Source organism: Phragmites australis, chromosome 4 (genome assembly GCF_958298935.1).
Source record: "Phragmites australis chromosome 4, lpPhrAust1.1, whole genome shotgun sequence".
Classification (NCBI taxonomy): Eukaryota; Viridiplantae; Streptophyta; class Magnoliopsida; order Poales; family Poaceae; genus Phragmites; species Phragmites australis.
The window spans coordinates 45,991,802-46,008,881 of record NC_084924.1 but is presented as its reverse complement, the minus strand read 5'-3'; the positions used below and the strand labels follow the sequence as shown (position 1 = coordinate 46,008,881).

At 46.4% G+C, this 17,080-nt stretch overlaps 3 protein-coding genes across 3 annotated transcripts; 1 reads left to right on the top strand and 2 right to left on the bottom strand.

The window, feature by feature from the left end:
* The first annotated feature begins 724 nt into the window (after nucleotides 1–724).
* On the top strand, nucleotides 725–1,825 carry LOC133916826 (uncharacterized protein At3g28850-like). The gene has a single exon (XM_062360683.1). The coding sequence runs from the start codon at nucleotides 848–850 to the stop codon at nucleotides 1,823–1,825; it is 978 nt and encodes a 325-aa protein (XP_062216667.1). The 5' UTR covers nucleotides 725–847.
* A 590-nt stretch (nucleotides 1,826–2,415) lies between these two features.
* Nucleotides 2,416–7,981, bottom strand: LOC133916825 (sucrose transport protein SUT1). The gene is made up of 14 exons (XM_062360682.1): nucleotides 7,549–7,981; nucleotides 5,405–5,470; nucleotides 5,145–5,243; nucleotides 4,973–5,037; nucleotides 4,788–4,872; nucleotides 4,665–4,698; nucleotides 4,440–4,539; nucleotides 4,266–4,341; nucleotides 3,873–4,067; nucleotides 3,617–3,760; nucleotides 3,300–3,533; nucleotides 3,134–3,197; nucleotides 3,010–3,053; nucleotides 2,416–2,914 (listed from the first exon to the last, which is right to left on the bottom strand). Exons 1-14 carry the CDS (start codon nucleotides 7,735–7,737, stop codon nucleotides 2,744–2,746), a joined length of 1,566 nt encoding a protein of 521 aa, XP_062216666.1. The 5' UTR covers nucleotides 7,738–7,981; the 3' UTR covers nucleotides 2,416–2,743.
* A 4,066-nt stretch (nucleotides 7,982–12,047) lies between these two features.
* Nucleotides 12,048–13,081, bottom strand: LOC133914487 (transcription factor ILI6). Its single transcript, XM_062357586.1, has 2 exons — nucleotides 12,770–13,081; nucleotides 12,048–12,417 (listed from the first exon to the last, which is right to left on the bottom strand). Exons 1-2 carry the CDS (start codon nucleotides 12,893–12,895, stop codon nucleotides 12,265–12,267), a joined length of 279 nt encoding a protein of 92 aa, XP_062213570.1. The 5' UTR covers nucleotides 12,896–13,081; the 3' UTR covers nucleotides 12,048–12,264.
* Nucleotides 13,082–17,080: the final 3,999 nt, after the last annotated feature.

Sequence of the window (17,080 nt, the reverse complement as noted above, 5' to 3'; positions counted from 1 at the left end):
ACGCAATCCAAAAGAACTTGCATTTTGGCTTGCTCGGGGATGTGCAATAGGGTTTTTGCACCACCCAACTTAATTAGTACGCGCAAGTTCAAATAGACTCGTACTGGAGTATTTCAGATCGAAGGGATGTTTATTTGATCTCAGTAAACTGTGTTCTTTGAGTCGCAACATTTTTTCTCTTCCACCTAAAGTTGAGTGGGTATATCTAACTACGTGCAAGTGCTACAAAAGAGAAGCTCCAAAGCCAGAGCCCTGTGAACAGGGTCCTAGAATCAAGGGCAGAGGAGACGCGTACTGAAAAAGAAGCGGAAAAAGGAGAAATCTAATGCTTGACTAACCCGGACCTAACCCACAAGTTAAATTCACTAGCATCTATGATTATAAACAAACAAAATGAAGGCCATTCTCCAACTCAAAACATGACAGACTGCCATTTGATCTTCCCTCCAAAATTCCAGACTCCCTAGTGTGAATATTCCAAAACCATTCTCTTCAGAGAGAAAAAAAAAGGAATGTTTCAGTACCAAATACTGTTATTCTTCTTGAGGCCAAAGCATTGGACAAACTAGTTCATACACTAGTAGTAAATCTCAGCACTTATCAAGTCCTAACACTACTAGTTTTATATCCCCAATGGCCAAAGCCAAATATAAGATCATAAACCCCAGAAACCCCAATCCCCAAAGATTAGTTTCCAGCTCATCCATCCACTACTTAGAAGTTAGAACTCCTCAACAATATGTTCCTAGCTAATTGATCACATATTCACACTGGCACTCCAGAGCTAGCTCCCTCGCATTGTGCCATTGTCAATCAGCCGCAGCCATCGGCCTTGTCCATAGGCGCCATGGGGTGCACCACCTCCAGGCAAGCCCGGCACGACCTCCGGTACTGCCCATCGCCGCGCGCGCTGCCGCGCAGCCAGTCGTTCCCCACTCGATGCCCCAGCGATCCCGGTGTCCACGTGGTGCGGCTCACGTCGTCCACACTCGGCTCCCTCGAGCTCGACAAGACCGTGGCGCGGGCGCCGGAGGCTGCTGCCGCGCGCGCCCCCACGAGGCTAGCGCCACGCACGCCGACCATGACGCCGCCCAATGAGCCCGAGGCCATCGACGCGTGGGCGCTCATGGCCGGCCTCGAGGAGCACTCGCCGCTGCTGGCCGCGCCGTTCGGGCGACACTCCTTCTCGTTCCCGATCGCCACGGTGCCGCAGGAGCTCACCGCGTCCTCCAAGGTCACTCCGCTGCCTCAGCCTCAGCCTCACGCTGTCGTGAACGGCGGCAAGGAGAAGGCGCCGCGCAGGGCGGTGCTCTACTTCACGTCGCTTCGCGGCGTGCGCACCACGTACGAGGACTGCTGCCTCGCGCGCGCCATCCTCAAGGGCTACGCTGTGCGCGTCGACGAGCGCGACGTGTCCATGCACCGCGGCTTCCGCGACGAGTTGAACGGCCTCCTCGGCCTCAGGGGCGGCACCCTCGCCAAGTGCTCGGCGCCGGCCGCGCCCGTCCTCCCCAGCCTGTTCGTGGACGGGGAACTCGTGGGCAACGCGGACGAGCTGAAGCGGCAGCACGAGGCCGGGGAGCTCGCGGCGAGGCTGTCCGGGTGCGAGAGCGCGGCTGCAGGCGAGGCCGGCGCGTGCGAGGCCTGCGGGGACGTGCGGTTCGTGCTCTGCGAGGTGTGCTCGGGCAGCTGCAAGGTGTACGTGGACAACGAAGACGAGCAGGGGGAAGACGAAGCGTCGGACGATGGGGGCAGCGCCGGGTTCCGGCGATGCCCGGAGTGCAACGAGAACGGCATCGTGAGGTGCCCCGTGTGCTACTGCTGAGTGAGACGTTTGCGCCTTTGCGGTTTTGGATACGTGGCGTGACGGTGCAGAATTTTTTTCCTTGCGTGTGCCACTTGGATGTGGTGCCAGACCTGCAGCCCCATGTGATTTGTGAATGATCTTGTATTCTTGCGTGATCAACGGTGCACGATGATCGTGCCGTCTCTGTTTGGATTTCAGAGTGCTGCATCAAGAGATGTCAATGCTTCCGTGAGATATTCTCTTGTCCAAGGACGAACCAGACCTTTCGCCGGCCGCAGCGGCAGTGGACTGCTTCGTTTACGTTCTTCTCCGATCTTTTTGCTCGCGGCACGGACGGTCGCCGACGCCTGGTTGGAGTTGGTGGCGGTTCAAAGCCGGCGCCGTTGCAGAGCGTTTTTAAATGCAAAGCGAGCCGCAAGAACGGGACAATTGGAGCAAAACAAGGTGCTTGCTCCGGTAAAAAAAAAATCTGGAACGGCGGACAACACATAGGCCTTCTAGCTCTTTTTTGAAAACCATATGCCTCCAGCTCTAGACCAATCATCGTCGTCGTCGTCATCTAGTTGCATCTAGCATGCCGACATAAGTTTTGGTGAAAATGCCGGTGCTCTCTTTGAAAAATCATGCAAACAACGCAGCAGGTTGCTCCACTAACATGCTGCCCATTCATTCATTTCCTTTTCCCTGATCAGGCTGCTACACACAAACAGGACCGAGCCATCACAAAGCACCCGCTTAACTGACCTACTCGCTTGATTCTTACACTACCAGGGACCAGACTTCAGTACCAGCTGGTGATGGATGCTCACCTCACTTGCCTCCTCCTGTCACACACAACACAAGCACCGGCACATAGAGATGTTTCCCTTCTTATTCTCCAACATACAACTTTGTCCGGCTGGCCTGGCCTTGCCAGGCGGCGGCGCCGGACCGGTCTCAGTGGCCGCCCATGCTGACGGCCCGGAACTGGCGCTTGGAGATCTTGGGCAGCAGGAACAGGCCCACGATGCCGCCGATGAGCGCGAAGCCGGACGCCACGGCGAACGCCGGGATGTTCCCCTTCCCGAACAGCTCGTCCCACGGGCCCGCGCTCAGCGCGATGATCACCTGCTAACCAGAAACTTGCGGCCGTGAGCACACCACCGCTCAATGACAGATAGATCGAACGTGACAGCGCACGACGGCTGTTAAACTGTACTGACCTGGGGGATAACGATGGAGATGTTCAACACGCCGGTGCAGAGCCCTGCGATTAATCGGCATCACACACGGCCACATCTTCTTAAACCACTACGAAATCAAGAAGCTGCAAGAGGTTTCACTCACCTTGACCGCCGCCTTTACTGGCCGCTAGCTGCGCCGTCACCGCGAACGGGACGCTGTACAGGATCTGCGTCGTGCAAAATCAAGAGACTTGTCAGGTCGAGCAAGGCTTCTTGAAACGTGTGCACAGAAGTGCTGTCAGTGACGTGACACTCGGTGCGATGCTTACAGCGAGAGGGACGCCCAGGAACGCGAACAGGACGAGGCACACGGCCTTGATGTCCTTGTTCGCGACGATGGCGTTCTGCACGTAGCCGTGGAAGTCCTTCTGCGACCAGAAGCTGATCAGCGCGGTCGCAGCCATGGCGAAGCAGACTAGGAAATTGCTCGTCACCCACACGATCCTGGGGCCTAGCTTCCGGCACATCGGCTCGATCAAGAAGGAGCTGAATCCTAGAACAATCTGCACAGACCAAAACTCGTGTCCAGTCATTAAAAGCAGCTGATGGAAGTTGCAGCAGCTAGAACCTAGGAACCGGATCTTACCGAGTTCAGTAGCAGCCCGAATGCGCCTATTCTGACACCTTGGTTAAAGGCCGCGACCTGAGCATCGTTTCCCTTTGGGTCGCCGTGGTAGATCTCACGGCCCATCCAATCTGTGTCGTAGAGGATGAACGGAAACCAAGAGAGCTGCAAGGACAATGGCAGGGTCAATACTGAATTAGATGAGTACAGAATTCAGAAAATCTAGTGTCAATTCGAAAGGCCTCTGAAACAACTGAGCATGCTATGTGCGGCGTACCCAGGTGAGGCCGGTTACAACAAGCACGGATGGCATTCCAGCAGGCAAGTTCTTGAAGCCTTTGAACACTGCAAGTGGTCCGGTAGGTTCAATTTCAACCTGACCGTTTGCTTTTATTGGGAGGTTTTCATTTCCTTTGTATGGTACTTCCTTGGCGAAGATCAGAGTTACAACCAAAGCCAAGGCCAGGAACAACTGAAAACACAGAAGGGAAACGCCCAAGTTTCAGCATGTTGCGCTAGAAATAATGCACTGTAACATAGTAGGAAGAACATATGGTTAAGGTAGTCGTCGAAACTATTTAAGTGCAGAACCAGCTCATCATCATATATTGGTATTTGCGCATTACGAAAATTATCCTATGCACGTATTGTGAGGTATAGTAGAACATACCACAGCCACCAGAAATGCACCTTTCAAGTTTGCACAAGCTTCACAACAGGCTTTTGTTTTAAGGAAGGGAAACCACCTGTATATGACTATCAGTTACGCAGAATGCACCTTTATAAGTAAACCGGTTTGCAGGATAACGAGCCGGATAAAATTTATGCACACGAGTGGACTTACTTGTGCCAATTATTTGTGGAACCAGAGGAATATCCTAGGATATTTCCCAATGCCATCCAAGAACAGAAGATTGAATTGGCTGCACTAGGGCCATGACGACCTGTATATTGAACGAAAAAAAAGTGCAGATTAGGTTTGAAATTCCACTGATGTCACAACAAAAACTTTTTTGCTTGAATCAACAAGTGTCAGTAAGCTCTTAAATGAGTTAGCCATGAAAACTACCTGACAAATCAGCCATTAGAGCACGTGCAGGACCCTAGCAGTTGCATGAAAAATGTCAGTCAGATTTATAATAGCCCATTGTTCAAGCTGATTAATCTGAACTGTTAATGTAACTGCACTCACTTGCACAGTATTGTTGGAGAAGTCAAGGAGCCAGAATCCCAGAACATATACAATTGCAGCATGCCAGCGAGCACCATGGTAGAGGCTGTATTTCATTAGATGTCAGATCAGTTGCTACTTGCTACTGATGCCAAGCAAAAGACAAGGCTAAGAGATAATAGCCCTACTACAGTAAAGCAGTTTACCTGCAGTCTTCCTTTGTATCTCCGAGCAGATATCCAATGTCCGATGAAAATCCAACAATCACAACCTGCGTAGCATAAATTAGGAAATGCTACCTCGAGAAGCTCAAAGAAAGGAGCAACAGTGAGTAAGTTTCATGTCAGAAAAGAGAGTGTAAGGTTCAGTGGTTCTCACAGCAACACAAATCAGCGCACATCCTGTCAGAATAAATGGCCTCCGTCTCCCCCATTTTGAAGTGCTTCTATCACTGTACAGGCCAACGCACGGTTGAACCTGCAGGGTTGGGGAAGGATATAACGGATAAGTACTATACTACAGTAATTGCTTATTGCAGTATTACAGTAGAATTTTGAGGGAAAAGTGGCTTGCTTTTACATTGGTGAAGAAAATTACTGCAAGTGTAGCTACAGTATTAAATTGACTTTGTTACTCACCACTAAGCCAGCAATAGGACCACATAGCCACATGAATGAAGTAAGAGCATGTGAAAGCCCCAGAGTCTGCACAAAAAGGCAAAATTCAGAAAAAAATCACTTTCTTTAGCACTACAAAATAAAAGATTTTGCTTGTAATTGGCTTTGATTCTGACAAATCTGTAAACATTGTAACAATCATATGTAACCAATACTAGCTAGGCATAGTGAAATTGATATACATATTGTAATTCCCCAGGAATTCAGAAATATCCATCAGTAGACCTCCCGGCAATGTTTCTTTTTTGGGCCACAAACACCCGCCCCCAGGGCGAGGGCAGGAGATACTAGAAAATATAGAGCTCTTTTACGGTGGTTCATACTACCTGTAGACAGGAGATAGTATAAATTTAATCTAACCGTCTACGTGATTGGACATTTCTTTAATTACGACGGTAGTGTTAATATTTATCCACCATAACATTGAAGGGTATTACAATCTTTTTTTATACCTAATCCCTAAATAATCGTTCAACCAAATAATCAGCATTCAGGTCAGTCTAAACATTAAATCTATGAATTTGCACAATATAACTACCATGCTATTTCTTTTTTTCCCAAAAATACACTTATACTATTCATACTATATTAAAATAATAGGTAGTATTCTAACCAATCTAGACCATCCGATTAAAAAAATAGATGGCTCAAGTTCCTTCGAGACCACCGTAAAATTTTTCAAAATATAAAGTTAACACACATAGTATCAAAATATATGGCACATCTAACAACTATCTGTTTGTGAACTTGGAACTCACAGTTCCATATTTCCCAGGGCCACACAAGGACTGTCAATAGTTTTGAAACTATGTGCATGTATGGTTCAGTGGTGTTAGGAACCTCTGACTTTAACGTTATCGTGATTTTATTACTGATATATGAGACCGACGACTCATGGCTCTATATGTCAGGGACAAAATCACAACACCGTTAAAGTTAGAGGAATCCGATCCGGTTCAGTGATGTCGTTACCTCTGTTTTATTTGTTGGAGTTATCTTGTAAAGACGGACGGAATATATCTGGGCTCAAAGTTCTTGTGAAATTAGAGGGAATATATCTGGGCTAAAAGTTGCCCTTTAATCTGACGATCTAGGCTGCACACGCTGTGGTTAGGCAAGGTGCCAGATCAAAGCTGGTGATGCGCTTGGCCATGCACCAACCAGCTTGATGGCACTTGACTCGAGAAGGCTACGGCGACCGTAAACTTTATCCAAACTAGTCCGGCGAACTGGCCTAGTCAGGCATGCATGGCCCATAATAATGATTCTATGATCCATGAACACTTTGGATCGGAACACTTAATTTGTTCGGCATGGGCAGGTACGGCCGGCTGCTGTGTCGACAGACCCTGGTTGGCTGGTTGAGTTTTTTTTTCCTTCTGTGTTTTTAGTTCGCGAGTAATTTTTTCTGCTGTTTCTGAAAATAGGGGTTGAGGCTTAGTTTGGACGACCATAACGTGTGGTCTTTGTTTACAACTTTGGACGGTGGACCAATGGTCGGTTATGGTCTGAGGTTTCCTTACCTAGCTCTACAACTTCCCTTGTTGTAAAGAATTGAAGTCACTTGTTGAGAGAGACTGGTACACCGGCTGCCTGCAGCTTCATGGGAATTGAAGGCTCTTTCAACCATAGATCATACGACGTACGTGTCAGGTGGGGACACGATAATACCGACATGATGATATGAACATTCCATGCTAGTACTTGACTCAAGTAGACCAAAACAAAGACGATCAATGTTCAAAATTAAAAGCACGCACTCGGTTAAATCTAGGGCCGTTTCAAGAGACCCGTGAAATACTACTGACACAAATAAGAAAAGAAAATCCACTCCCTATGAACACGAAAACAAGAAAATTTCATATGCCTGGAGGTAAAACAGCCAAAATGAAAATTCGCAGGCAATTTCTAGCTACCATGCGCGCGCGCGTTCGGATGCACGAATCGAAGCGAGCTAAACGACGTGCGCCGCACCGTGCGTCCATCCATGCGCGCCGCCCGCGAACGTGTTATTGTAATCTTGTGCATGCATGCGCATCATGCTGGTCGCGACGGCTACCACATGAGGATGCGGCAGGGGATCCACGTGACACAGGAAACGATACCTGCACGTAGGGGGTGAGGAGGGAGAGCTGCAGCGCCCATCCGTACTGCACGCCGCCGGCGACCATGCCGGAGAGGATGAGCCTCCCGAGGCTGATCGACGCCGCGGTCTCCACCGCCCCCGCGCCGCTGCCACCTCCTCCGCCGCCGACCCCCACAGAGAGCTCCAGCTCGCCGTCGCCGCGAGCCATGGCAGGCTGGACGGCCGCCGATCACGTACGTACCCTAGGCTTTCTAGGGCCAGGCCGAGGAAATCAAGGAAGGAAAGCGGGGTGGGGAAACAAGAAGCGAGCTTTGGAAGGCGCTGGACTCTCGGGAGGAGAAGGAGGAGACGGAAATGGAAAGGGCGAGAGGGAGAGGGGAGACCGAGGTGTGCGAGTGCGCGTGGAGTGAGGAGAGGCGAGGGTGAGGTGGGTGGGTGTTTGGAAACGAGGGAGATGGTGAGGCATTTAAAGGCCGTGGTGCTACCGCGACCCCGGCCCGGGCCCGGCCCTGCGCGGACCACCCTAGCCCGGATGTGGCCTCTCGTCCGGCATGCATGCATGCTACCACCTGAACACAATCCAAGAGCTAACCCCTCGTGATTAACAACAATTCGTCGGCCTTTTCTGCAAGGTCCACTCCACTGCGTTCGTCTACGTGCGCACAGTGACGTGCATGCATGGCGCTTGGACGGGAGCCTCCACGTACATGTATACATGTCAGAAGGCTCAAGACCATTAAACATGCTAGCTGCTAATTTTTTTGGAGTTTCCCGTCAGCATCGTGTTTGCATGCTCAGGACCCCTATATCTATCTATATGCAAGGGCCATGATTTGCGACGAATTAAGCACAAGGGCCTAATGGAAACTGCCAAGAAGTAGTAGGTGCTTTAGTGCGCTCCCATGCATGCATGCAGGGTGACACTTGCCAGGCAGGCGGGTGGCACGGTGCATGCGATGCGTTCGCGCCGTGTGCACACAACGGGGTCGATCGGCTCGAGATAGGGACGGATGAGTTGAATTTATATTGCTACTACCAGTGGCACAGTACTGACGGATGCCAATTCATCATCTACTCGTTCTATGTATGTACTAGCTGCCACGCTGGAGTCAAATGCATGCTAAAATCCAATTCCAACAACCAGCCCCCGAAGAGCCAAACAAATTTAAATGCATGGACGTTTGTACGTAGGAGCACTATGTCTTTTAATTGTTTCCCTTTTGGAGAGATTCAATTTGGCTCGATCGTCAGAGCTTTGCTCTCTTGCTTGTTGCCGCATGCAGTACGTATTCATTTTGCTCCATGTCGCGTATACATCGGCTGCTGCTGCTGGTCAAAACCGTACACTATTGTGGATGGGCTTGTAGCCCAGTGACAAAATGCTAAGGGTGAGTTGAGCCGGTGAGGTTCCATCCCCGTTCTACACCCCTGGCCTTCTTAAAGATCACGTAGTTAGAGGAAGCGCCATTAAAAAAACATACACTATACAATCATGTCATTGGAGATATGAGAATGTTTCCTTTCATACGCTCCGGGTGTTGACGATTTGTTTGGATGTTGTCATCACGACTGATCACGGAACCAACGACGCTGGCTATCTTTTTATCCAAATGATGGACCTGAACTTTCTATAAACAAAAATCAATTTACATCTCATGTCCGAACTAAACTCAATGAAGAAAAAAAAAAGACGCTACATTGACAGCTCTCATCCATATAATAATACTCCTCCCAAGTAGTCATCTCCCTCGACTGACCTAAACTCACCACTCAGTCTCTCTCTCTCTCTCCCCCCCCCCCCCCACGTGGAGTTCGATCCCAACAGTAGGGCCTCCATTTTGGTTGCAAGGAGCTCAAACTCATTAGTGGAGCATCCATTTAGACGTATGTCAAAGAGCTTGATCCATACAAAGAGAAGCTCGATCTGGCTCAGAAGAGCTCAAATCCTGATGGTAGGACGTCGATTTAGGTGGCAAGGAGCTCGATCCTGGTGGTAGGGCATTGATTCGAGTGGCGAGGAGGTCGATCCCAGGGTAAGGCATTAATTTGCACTGCGAGGAGCCCGATACTAGTAGGAAGGCGCCTTTGTGGGTGGCAGAGCTTTGATTTAGGCAGTGACTAGCTCATTCCTCACAGGATGGCTTCATAAGATGCTTATTCCGATGGGGCTCCACTGATTGGATCCTCCATTGCAACTTACAAAAAGCTCGATGCTAGTCATTGTGCACAACGTCTAGGCCCCCTCCGCAGTTCGGCCTGGGAGGGGCACGCAGCTCGAGTAGACACGCGGGCGCTCGACAAGAACGGGCAACACTTACGGTCCCGCACCCCACAACGCACGCGCGCCGACCTCCCACGATCCCACCCGCGTGTCCGCCTCGTACAACGAAAAATCTCACGCGGTGGCCAGGATTTCTGGCGCACCGCGCTCCTCCTGGTCTGACGCGGACATCGCCCGGCGCGCACCCGACTCCCCCCCCCCCCCCCCCCACACACCGGCGCGGGCGAGCGGATCGTCTGTTCTCTGACGCGCCCGGCTGGCTTCACCCGTTCTATAGCGGACCATCAGCTCCGCTCCCCACGGGCTGGCTGGCGGGCGGGCATATCTATCAGTCCGATGGCTCGCGGGAACGGCCCAGATAGCAACGCCCGCCCAGTCCGATGGCAACGACGGGCCCAAACCTACCGTGTAACGCCCTGGCCACCGGATGAAGCTGAGGACGCTCTTGTCGTCCGCACAAACAGCAAACGCGAGTGAAATCTATGGCACGGAAGCCATATTTATGTCCTGTTTTTGTACGGCTTTGGATTCTCTGAGAAATGTTTGATTTTACTTTTTTTATAAAAATACTTTTTCGATGAATTAGAATCACTTTGTGCAATTGTTTGACTAGTTGAATATATTATGATTCTGAAGGAAGGATGAAGATCGTAAATGAGAAACCATATTTCGTCTGTTTCTCTCCTATACTGTAAAAAGATAAATGTTTACCCAGTTTCAGATTCAAATCACTTGCTAAAAACATTATTTGCCAGGGATTCAACCGATTCTAACTAGAATACAAAACGTTTCTAGTTGTCAAACACATCTAACCTTAGTGTTAAGAAAGGGAGGGGTAAGAACCTGCGTCGAGCAGGGCTATAATGTGGGCGCACGGGTGCAACTACATGTTCTGGCCAACTGTGCTAGTTGCAGTTCTCTAAAACGAGTAATATGCTACCAACGAGTTTTGGTGGTTACCAAGTTGTGACCGGTAGGGGCGGACTCACCTCATAGCTAGAGGGTGCACATGACATCGGATAATTTATAGTTTTTTATTGATCCATCATATTATCAGATACATATAACATCTTCTAGCATAATAAGTAGGACACTCGGATCTCTAAGCCAACAAATAAGACATCCAATCATTTTTGTTCTGAATCCATTACTGATGGCCGGTATATAATACTGGGATGTGAGCTCCTCCTCAGTCCTCCTTCATTTCACTTGGAAGAATATATAGGAGGTGCTAGCATGGGGACAACGCCGGATGCACCATGGACGGACCCAGCATATAGAGAGAGCGAGGGCACAGGCCAGTTCAATTTCTTGTTTCAGTGTACTTCAATGGACTTAGTTTTTTTTTAAAAAAATTTGCAAAGGCTCCGTCATTGATATGCCCCGCTCAATATTTGGGTTGGGTAACCAATTGGGTTCGATTCAAAATGATACCAGGCCCTTGGATGCTCTCTCTCTCCCTTTCTTTTTTCCCCTCCTGCTACCTATCTCCTAAAAGAAAATGTTATCGTCTCTTCCTAAAAGAAAATGTTATCGTCCCATCTTTGCTGTTAAGTAGGAGTAGAATTCTTGCAACGACCCAAGTAATATTAATGCATGGTTCTCTTGGCTACACAATTTAACCGAGTGTCAAGGCTCACAACCTGGACGCGTTACCTTCATCTGCTCTACGATCTGCCATACCATCCTCGTTGAATAGAACCTCCAATCCTCCGGTCTAGTTTACGTGAGCGTGAGTGGACTTGTACTAAAAAAAAATACAACCTCTAACCAAGGATCCTATTTTGCCTGAGTGGGAGTATTTCACTCATCCAAACACCTCCTCAACGGTACCTCCATGGCATTTCTAGATGTGTTGTGTGTTGTCCTCAGCTTGACTACATGGTTAGAATCTCGGATTTGAGTTGAAGTAACTTTTACGATTCTCCATGTCGCATGAGCCCATGATAACGGGGAGGCTTTTGCGCATGGGTCCTATCTGCTACTCGTGTTCAGACTGCAACCATCACATCTGCAAAATTGTACGGCCTGAAAAAGGAGAGAAAAGGAAGCCATATTTGCACCTTCCTCCTGTTGCAACAGAAAAGAAGGCAACCCCTCAGGATCTTCTTGTGCCAAAAGAGGCAGCAGCACATTCAGTAGGTGCCGAAACTGGTAATGAGGTGGCGCGCGCCTTCCCCTACCACTAGACCGACAGGCAGTGAATATAGCAGTGGCGAGAAGCACATGGGAATGATATAAGCTTTGCACGAATCACGATGGTCATATGATTAAGTACACGAAAAAAAGGATAGGTCTGGTTTAGGTGGTGAGTGGTGACACGATCGACAACAGTACATATGCACGTAGACTTAGTACATGGAGAATTAGGTAACCTGCCTCTCGAAGCACTAAATAAAGATCACTCTAATTAGGCTATGAGCGCTCGACGACGGGGCGTCAAGATCTCTCTCGCTACATCAGCAGGCTGCGGATGATCGCCGCCTGCGCGCTGCTCATGTCGGACGTAGCCAGCAGCTCCGACAGCCTCTCGCTCAGGTCGTCGACCTCCCGGTGCAAGCTCCTGATATAATTGCACGTCTCCTGCAATACCCTTGCAGATGGCACCTGGACGGGGCAGGAAGAGAGGAAAGTGTTCTGTCAGCTCAAGCTCATGCCATTTGATGCATATAACAGTTAAAGCGTCAGGAGAACACGCAATTGTGACGGAGTTAGTTCATAGCATCTTCGACTCTTGCAGAGGAATAATAGAGGCCATTCAACTGACTGGAAATTTTGGCCAAGTCGGCAGTTGTAACAACAGACCAGTCCGTGGATATCAGATCATATCTTAAGCTTAATGAACTGAATGCCAAACAGTAATGATAAGTTACAGCTGGACGTGAATGCTAAATCACAACAAAAATTCTGGACAACCATTCGGCTCATAAAGTGGTAATGATAATGAACTGTTACATACTCTAGCATTGCTCTGGAAGCGAGCTTCGGGGAGGAGGTCCTGCAGCTTGGAGACAAGGTCACTGATTTGTTCTTCAGTGATCCTCGACGAGCTAGATTGCCTAGACCGTGGCCTCCGGCTAGACATCTCGGTTAATGTGGTTGCCTGCTTGACTGTGTAGTTGCGGGAGATAGAGAGACAAAGATGGTAGGAGTGAGAGAGTATGAGATACAGATGAAATGACTGGCAGGCAAGGACTGGGGAGAAACTATTAGAGGAGGAGAGGGCCGGGAAGACAGGTGCATGGGAGAAAGAATTGGGCGGTTAGTGGGGTGTTAAATAGTGCTAGCTGCGTAAGTAGAAACCCAAAAGGCAGGCAAGATAGAGCGAGCTTCCCGTGGCATTATGGCACTATAAGTTCCAGCTCAAGACCCTGACCTATAGGGACGAAGTACCTGGTGGCCCAAATAATAGATTCACAGGTAGGGCATATTTCTAGGTACTGTAAATATTTTCGAGGGAGAGAGGCCATACCGAGGAGCTTGCGTCAGTGTTGTGTTACTCGTGATTGCCCTGCAAGTGGGAGAACCTCTCATCAACATGAGATGAAGAAATAATGCCAGTGAGAAAGCCGACTTGGAGGCCAGATCTGTCAGAAGGAACCACGCGTGCCATGTTACTTGACCTACCAAAATATGCAGGTTATTATGTTCGCCCCACACTTGGTATTGAATATATATATGCACATGAACATACAACAGTGACTCTACAGTTACTAGTAGATGAGGTTGTGGGCAAACTCCCTTTGTGCATGTCTAGGATTCAGTATACACCCACGCATGCATCGTGCACCTCTTGTCTTTCTAAACAGGGGTAGGAAATTAAATCCATGGCTGATGAAATAACAATGCTGCGTGACACCAACCATAACCTCTGAGACCACCTCATCACCATGACGAAGGCCGATTTAGTGTGAGGGTGGTCTGGCCTAGTTTCTAGTTGGTGGCTGTGTTGTTTGGCAATCGACCACAATATTTTCGTTATCGCTACTTTGTTGTACTTCTAGTTTTTTTTTTCTTTTCCTAGTTATAACCTTCCACGGTTATATTCTTATATTTGTTCTTGCTTTTTTAATAGAAAAAGTCACTATTTTATGCCAATTCGTTCAAGAAAAGAATAACAATGTTGCGCGAATTCCAGTCACTACTCAGTGCTCACTACTACAGTCAATATGCATTTTCATCGCAGGCACCGCACCGCACATTCTAATGTTCTTGGTGTGTTACATTTTAATTCATGTCCATAGACAAACAACGAAGTTACATAATTGAACTTTGTTCCATATAAAGATTTGCTCTAGTATCAAATATTAAGAGAACCATGCATTCTGTATGATGAAACCATCAACCACTTTCCAAAATTTTTTTGGACGAAATCATCAATGGCTGAACAGATCAAAGTAATTGTGTAGTGAATAGATTTTAGAGTGTTAAATACCTCGCACTGTATATCAGATTCAGCAGTGTCATGATTCCCGACTGGTCTCTGTCCGATATTTGGCACCCACAGCCCATGTCTTTGCGGCGGCTCATAATCAATTCATGTATGGGTCACATATATAGTCAAGTGTTATGTACCGATATCTTCACACTATCAAGAATTGTTGAGTCTGATGCTGACTGTCGTTACATCAGATCCCTGCACAGATTCTTGTACAAACATGGAGGTAAACGAAGAAAGGATCTGATTACAAGTAATGTTTTACCAGCACCTTGTTTAAAAAGGTTACGTATACGTAAAAAAGTTACTCATTTTTGTTATGTTATTGAGAAATCAAATTAAAATGTATCTTAGTTTATATATGATAAGTGATTGATAGAGTGATTTTTTTTTTGTTGGATTGCATAAGCATATATATGTGTTGCAAATATGATCAAAACTAACAAAGTTGTAGAGAAATATTAAAATTTACGTTTTTGAGAAGTGTGCAAGGTGGTTTTGCGATTTGACCTCAAAACTTTGGATGGATGGAGTGCACGTGATATCATTATGAAGCTTATATCAGGGCGAAGCTAAGTTATGAAAAAGCCACGATCGTTCGATGGATGGAGCAAAAAATAGAGTAAAATACCCGATGGTAGGTAGGAGGTCATTAGAAGATAGTGGTATTTTCGGAACAAAGAATCTTAAGGGCTAAGCTACCTCTCTAAACCTATAAATAGAGAGGACTGTGGGGGGAGGTTGAGCCAATCATTTGAATTGTATATGGTTGAGTTTTAAGAGAGGAAGAGAGGAGAGGTTTGTCTTTGTAATAGGTGAGAGTTTTTTTAGAGTAAAAATATTTTGCAATATATCAAAATAGGGCATTTCTCTTTGAGTAATGAAGTTTGTGGTTTTCTTCATACTTGTATTCATTTACTTCCAGTCTCTTTCTATTGGCTCCTTTGTTTTGTTGTGTTTTTTTTTCTTTTTGGTTGTGATTTTCATTTTGATTGATGAGCTGAAGTTTTTCCACCTAGTGGAGTTGCTCTTCATGTTACTAGAGGTGTAAAATTCATATTCAGAGTTGGTCTTGAATTCTCTTGCCTCTATATCATCTACTTGGAGAATTTCTTTTTCCGGTGATCTTTTCTTTGAGTCTTAGATTTTTTTCCTCTTCAAGTTTCTATCTTTTGTGACAATGACTTATGGAATGATTTCTAATTGAATCTAGAGTTCATTTACATCTATTAGAGTCATGTTTTTCCTTGAAGATTTCTGTATCAACTCGTCTCTTTCCGGTTTATGCTTCTGCACTTGGTTTTTAGGTGTCTTGGATGACAAAATAGAAAAATAACATTAAAAAAATTTGTAAGTCATTTATTTACCACCCTCTAGTCGCTATTCCCGATTCTATAATTACTGAAATATAACAAACCAAGCTTTTGAAGAAAAGTAAATATAAGAACGGCTGGCTAGTTAGTTACATGTTAATTATTAGTGAAAAATAAGGATAATTTATTCTTTTTTTGGCATATGATAATACGATTTGTGCATTAAGGTTAACAAAATTACTTTGCGTCTTCTTAAAATTTGGGATTTGAATTAGGCTTGATCAATAAGCATATCAGCTATAACAAGTTAAAAAATAAGTATATAAAGATATACGTACATAACGTAAAAGAGTTTGTTGCAATAAGTTTACTCAATTACTGTATATTAATCACTACAATAAAACACTATAAATCACCGAGCTGTGTTACGGTGCTTGTGGGTATAGTACCTCCCCTCTAAAATAATATGAGCAGTTGATCTTAACAAAATGAAGAACGGAAATTTTGTACCAGTGGGCAGGTTAGTAATATGTTTATGGGCTTAATGAACCTCTATCGTCTTGCATGTCATCTCAGATTTGCTTCAGCACTGCTTCCTTGAGTTAGACAGCGTCGTGAGGCAAGTAGCGCAGGGGGAAATTGGAAGGCATTGAAAGCACCGCAAGTTCGTGAAGCACAGCAAGGATAAATGATGATTACGGTTCAAAAATCTCTTCTACCGATTACCTTCCTCTCTAATTAGGAGAACAGGTTACCTATCTACCCTTCCATATATTTTGTAAGTTGATACCTGATCCACAATTTAATAGTACTTGACACACAACTTAAGTACCTTTTCATAGGTACCTTCGATTGCGGACCGTTGGATTTTAAGTAATAAACGGTCATTGTTACATCCAAGCACTGTAAAATCTCTCTAAATCACCAGCCACAACATTTAGTTCTGTTAGCAACAAGAGTTAGATGTAGCGAACTACGGAACTAAATATGCATGCAAAAATAGTATGTGTACAAATCATATAATAAATAGGTCCTTCCAAGAAAACAATTGCTGCACAACTCAGAAGAATCATTGAGGTTTGACCAATCAATGCAACCTGTACAGAAGCTATAGTGCAACTACCAGCTGTACAACAAGCTTTTCTTTGTTGTTTTATTAGTGACAAGTGATGCTAGTTTGACTAAGATTAGCCCCTCATAACCTCCAGAAGCTTCAGAGACAATATTAGAATGCATGTGATCTTGACAATAAGAACTTACTGTGTAATCATGTATAGTGTGTATGCGTTTGTACTTGCATTTCCAAACCGGCTTCTCTGGAACTCCTAAAGCAAACTCCAGCTGCAAATTCTATATTTTTTTGCACATCAGTGACTAATTAAAAGTGGAGCATAGTAAAATGTCATCGCGCAACATGTATAGTTTCCAGGCAGTTCAATATGGTTGGTCATATTAATGTAATTAATCTATGTAGCGCGTATCAAATTGTCTCACTAACCAAGTATATTGGTAGTGAAGT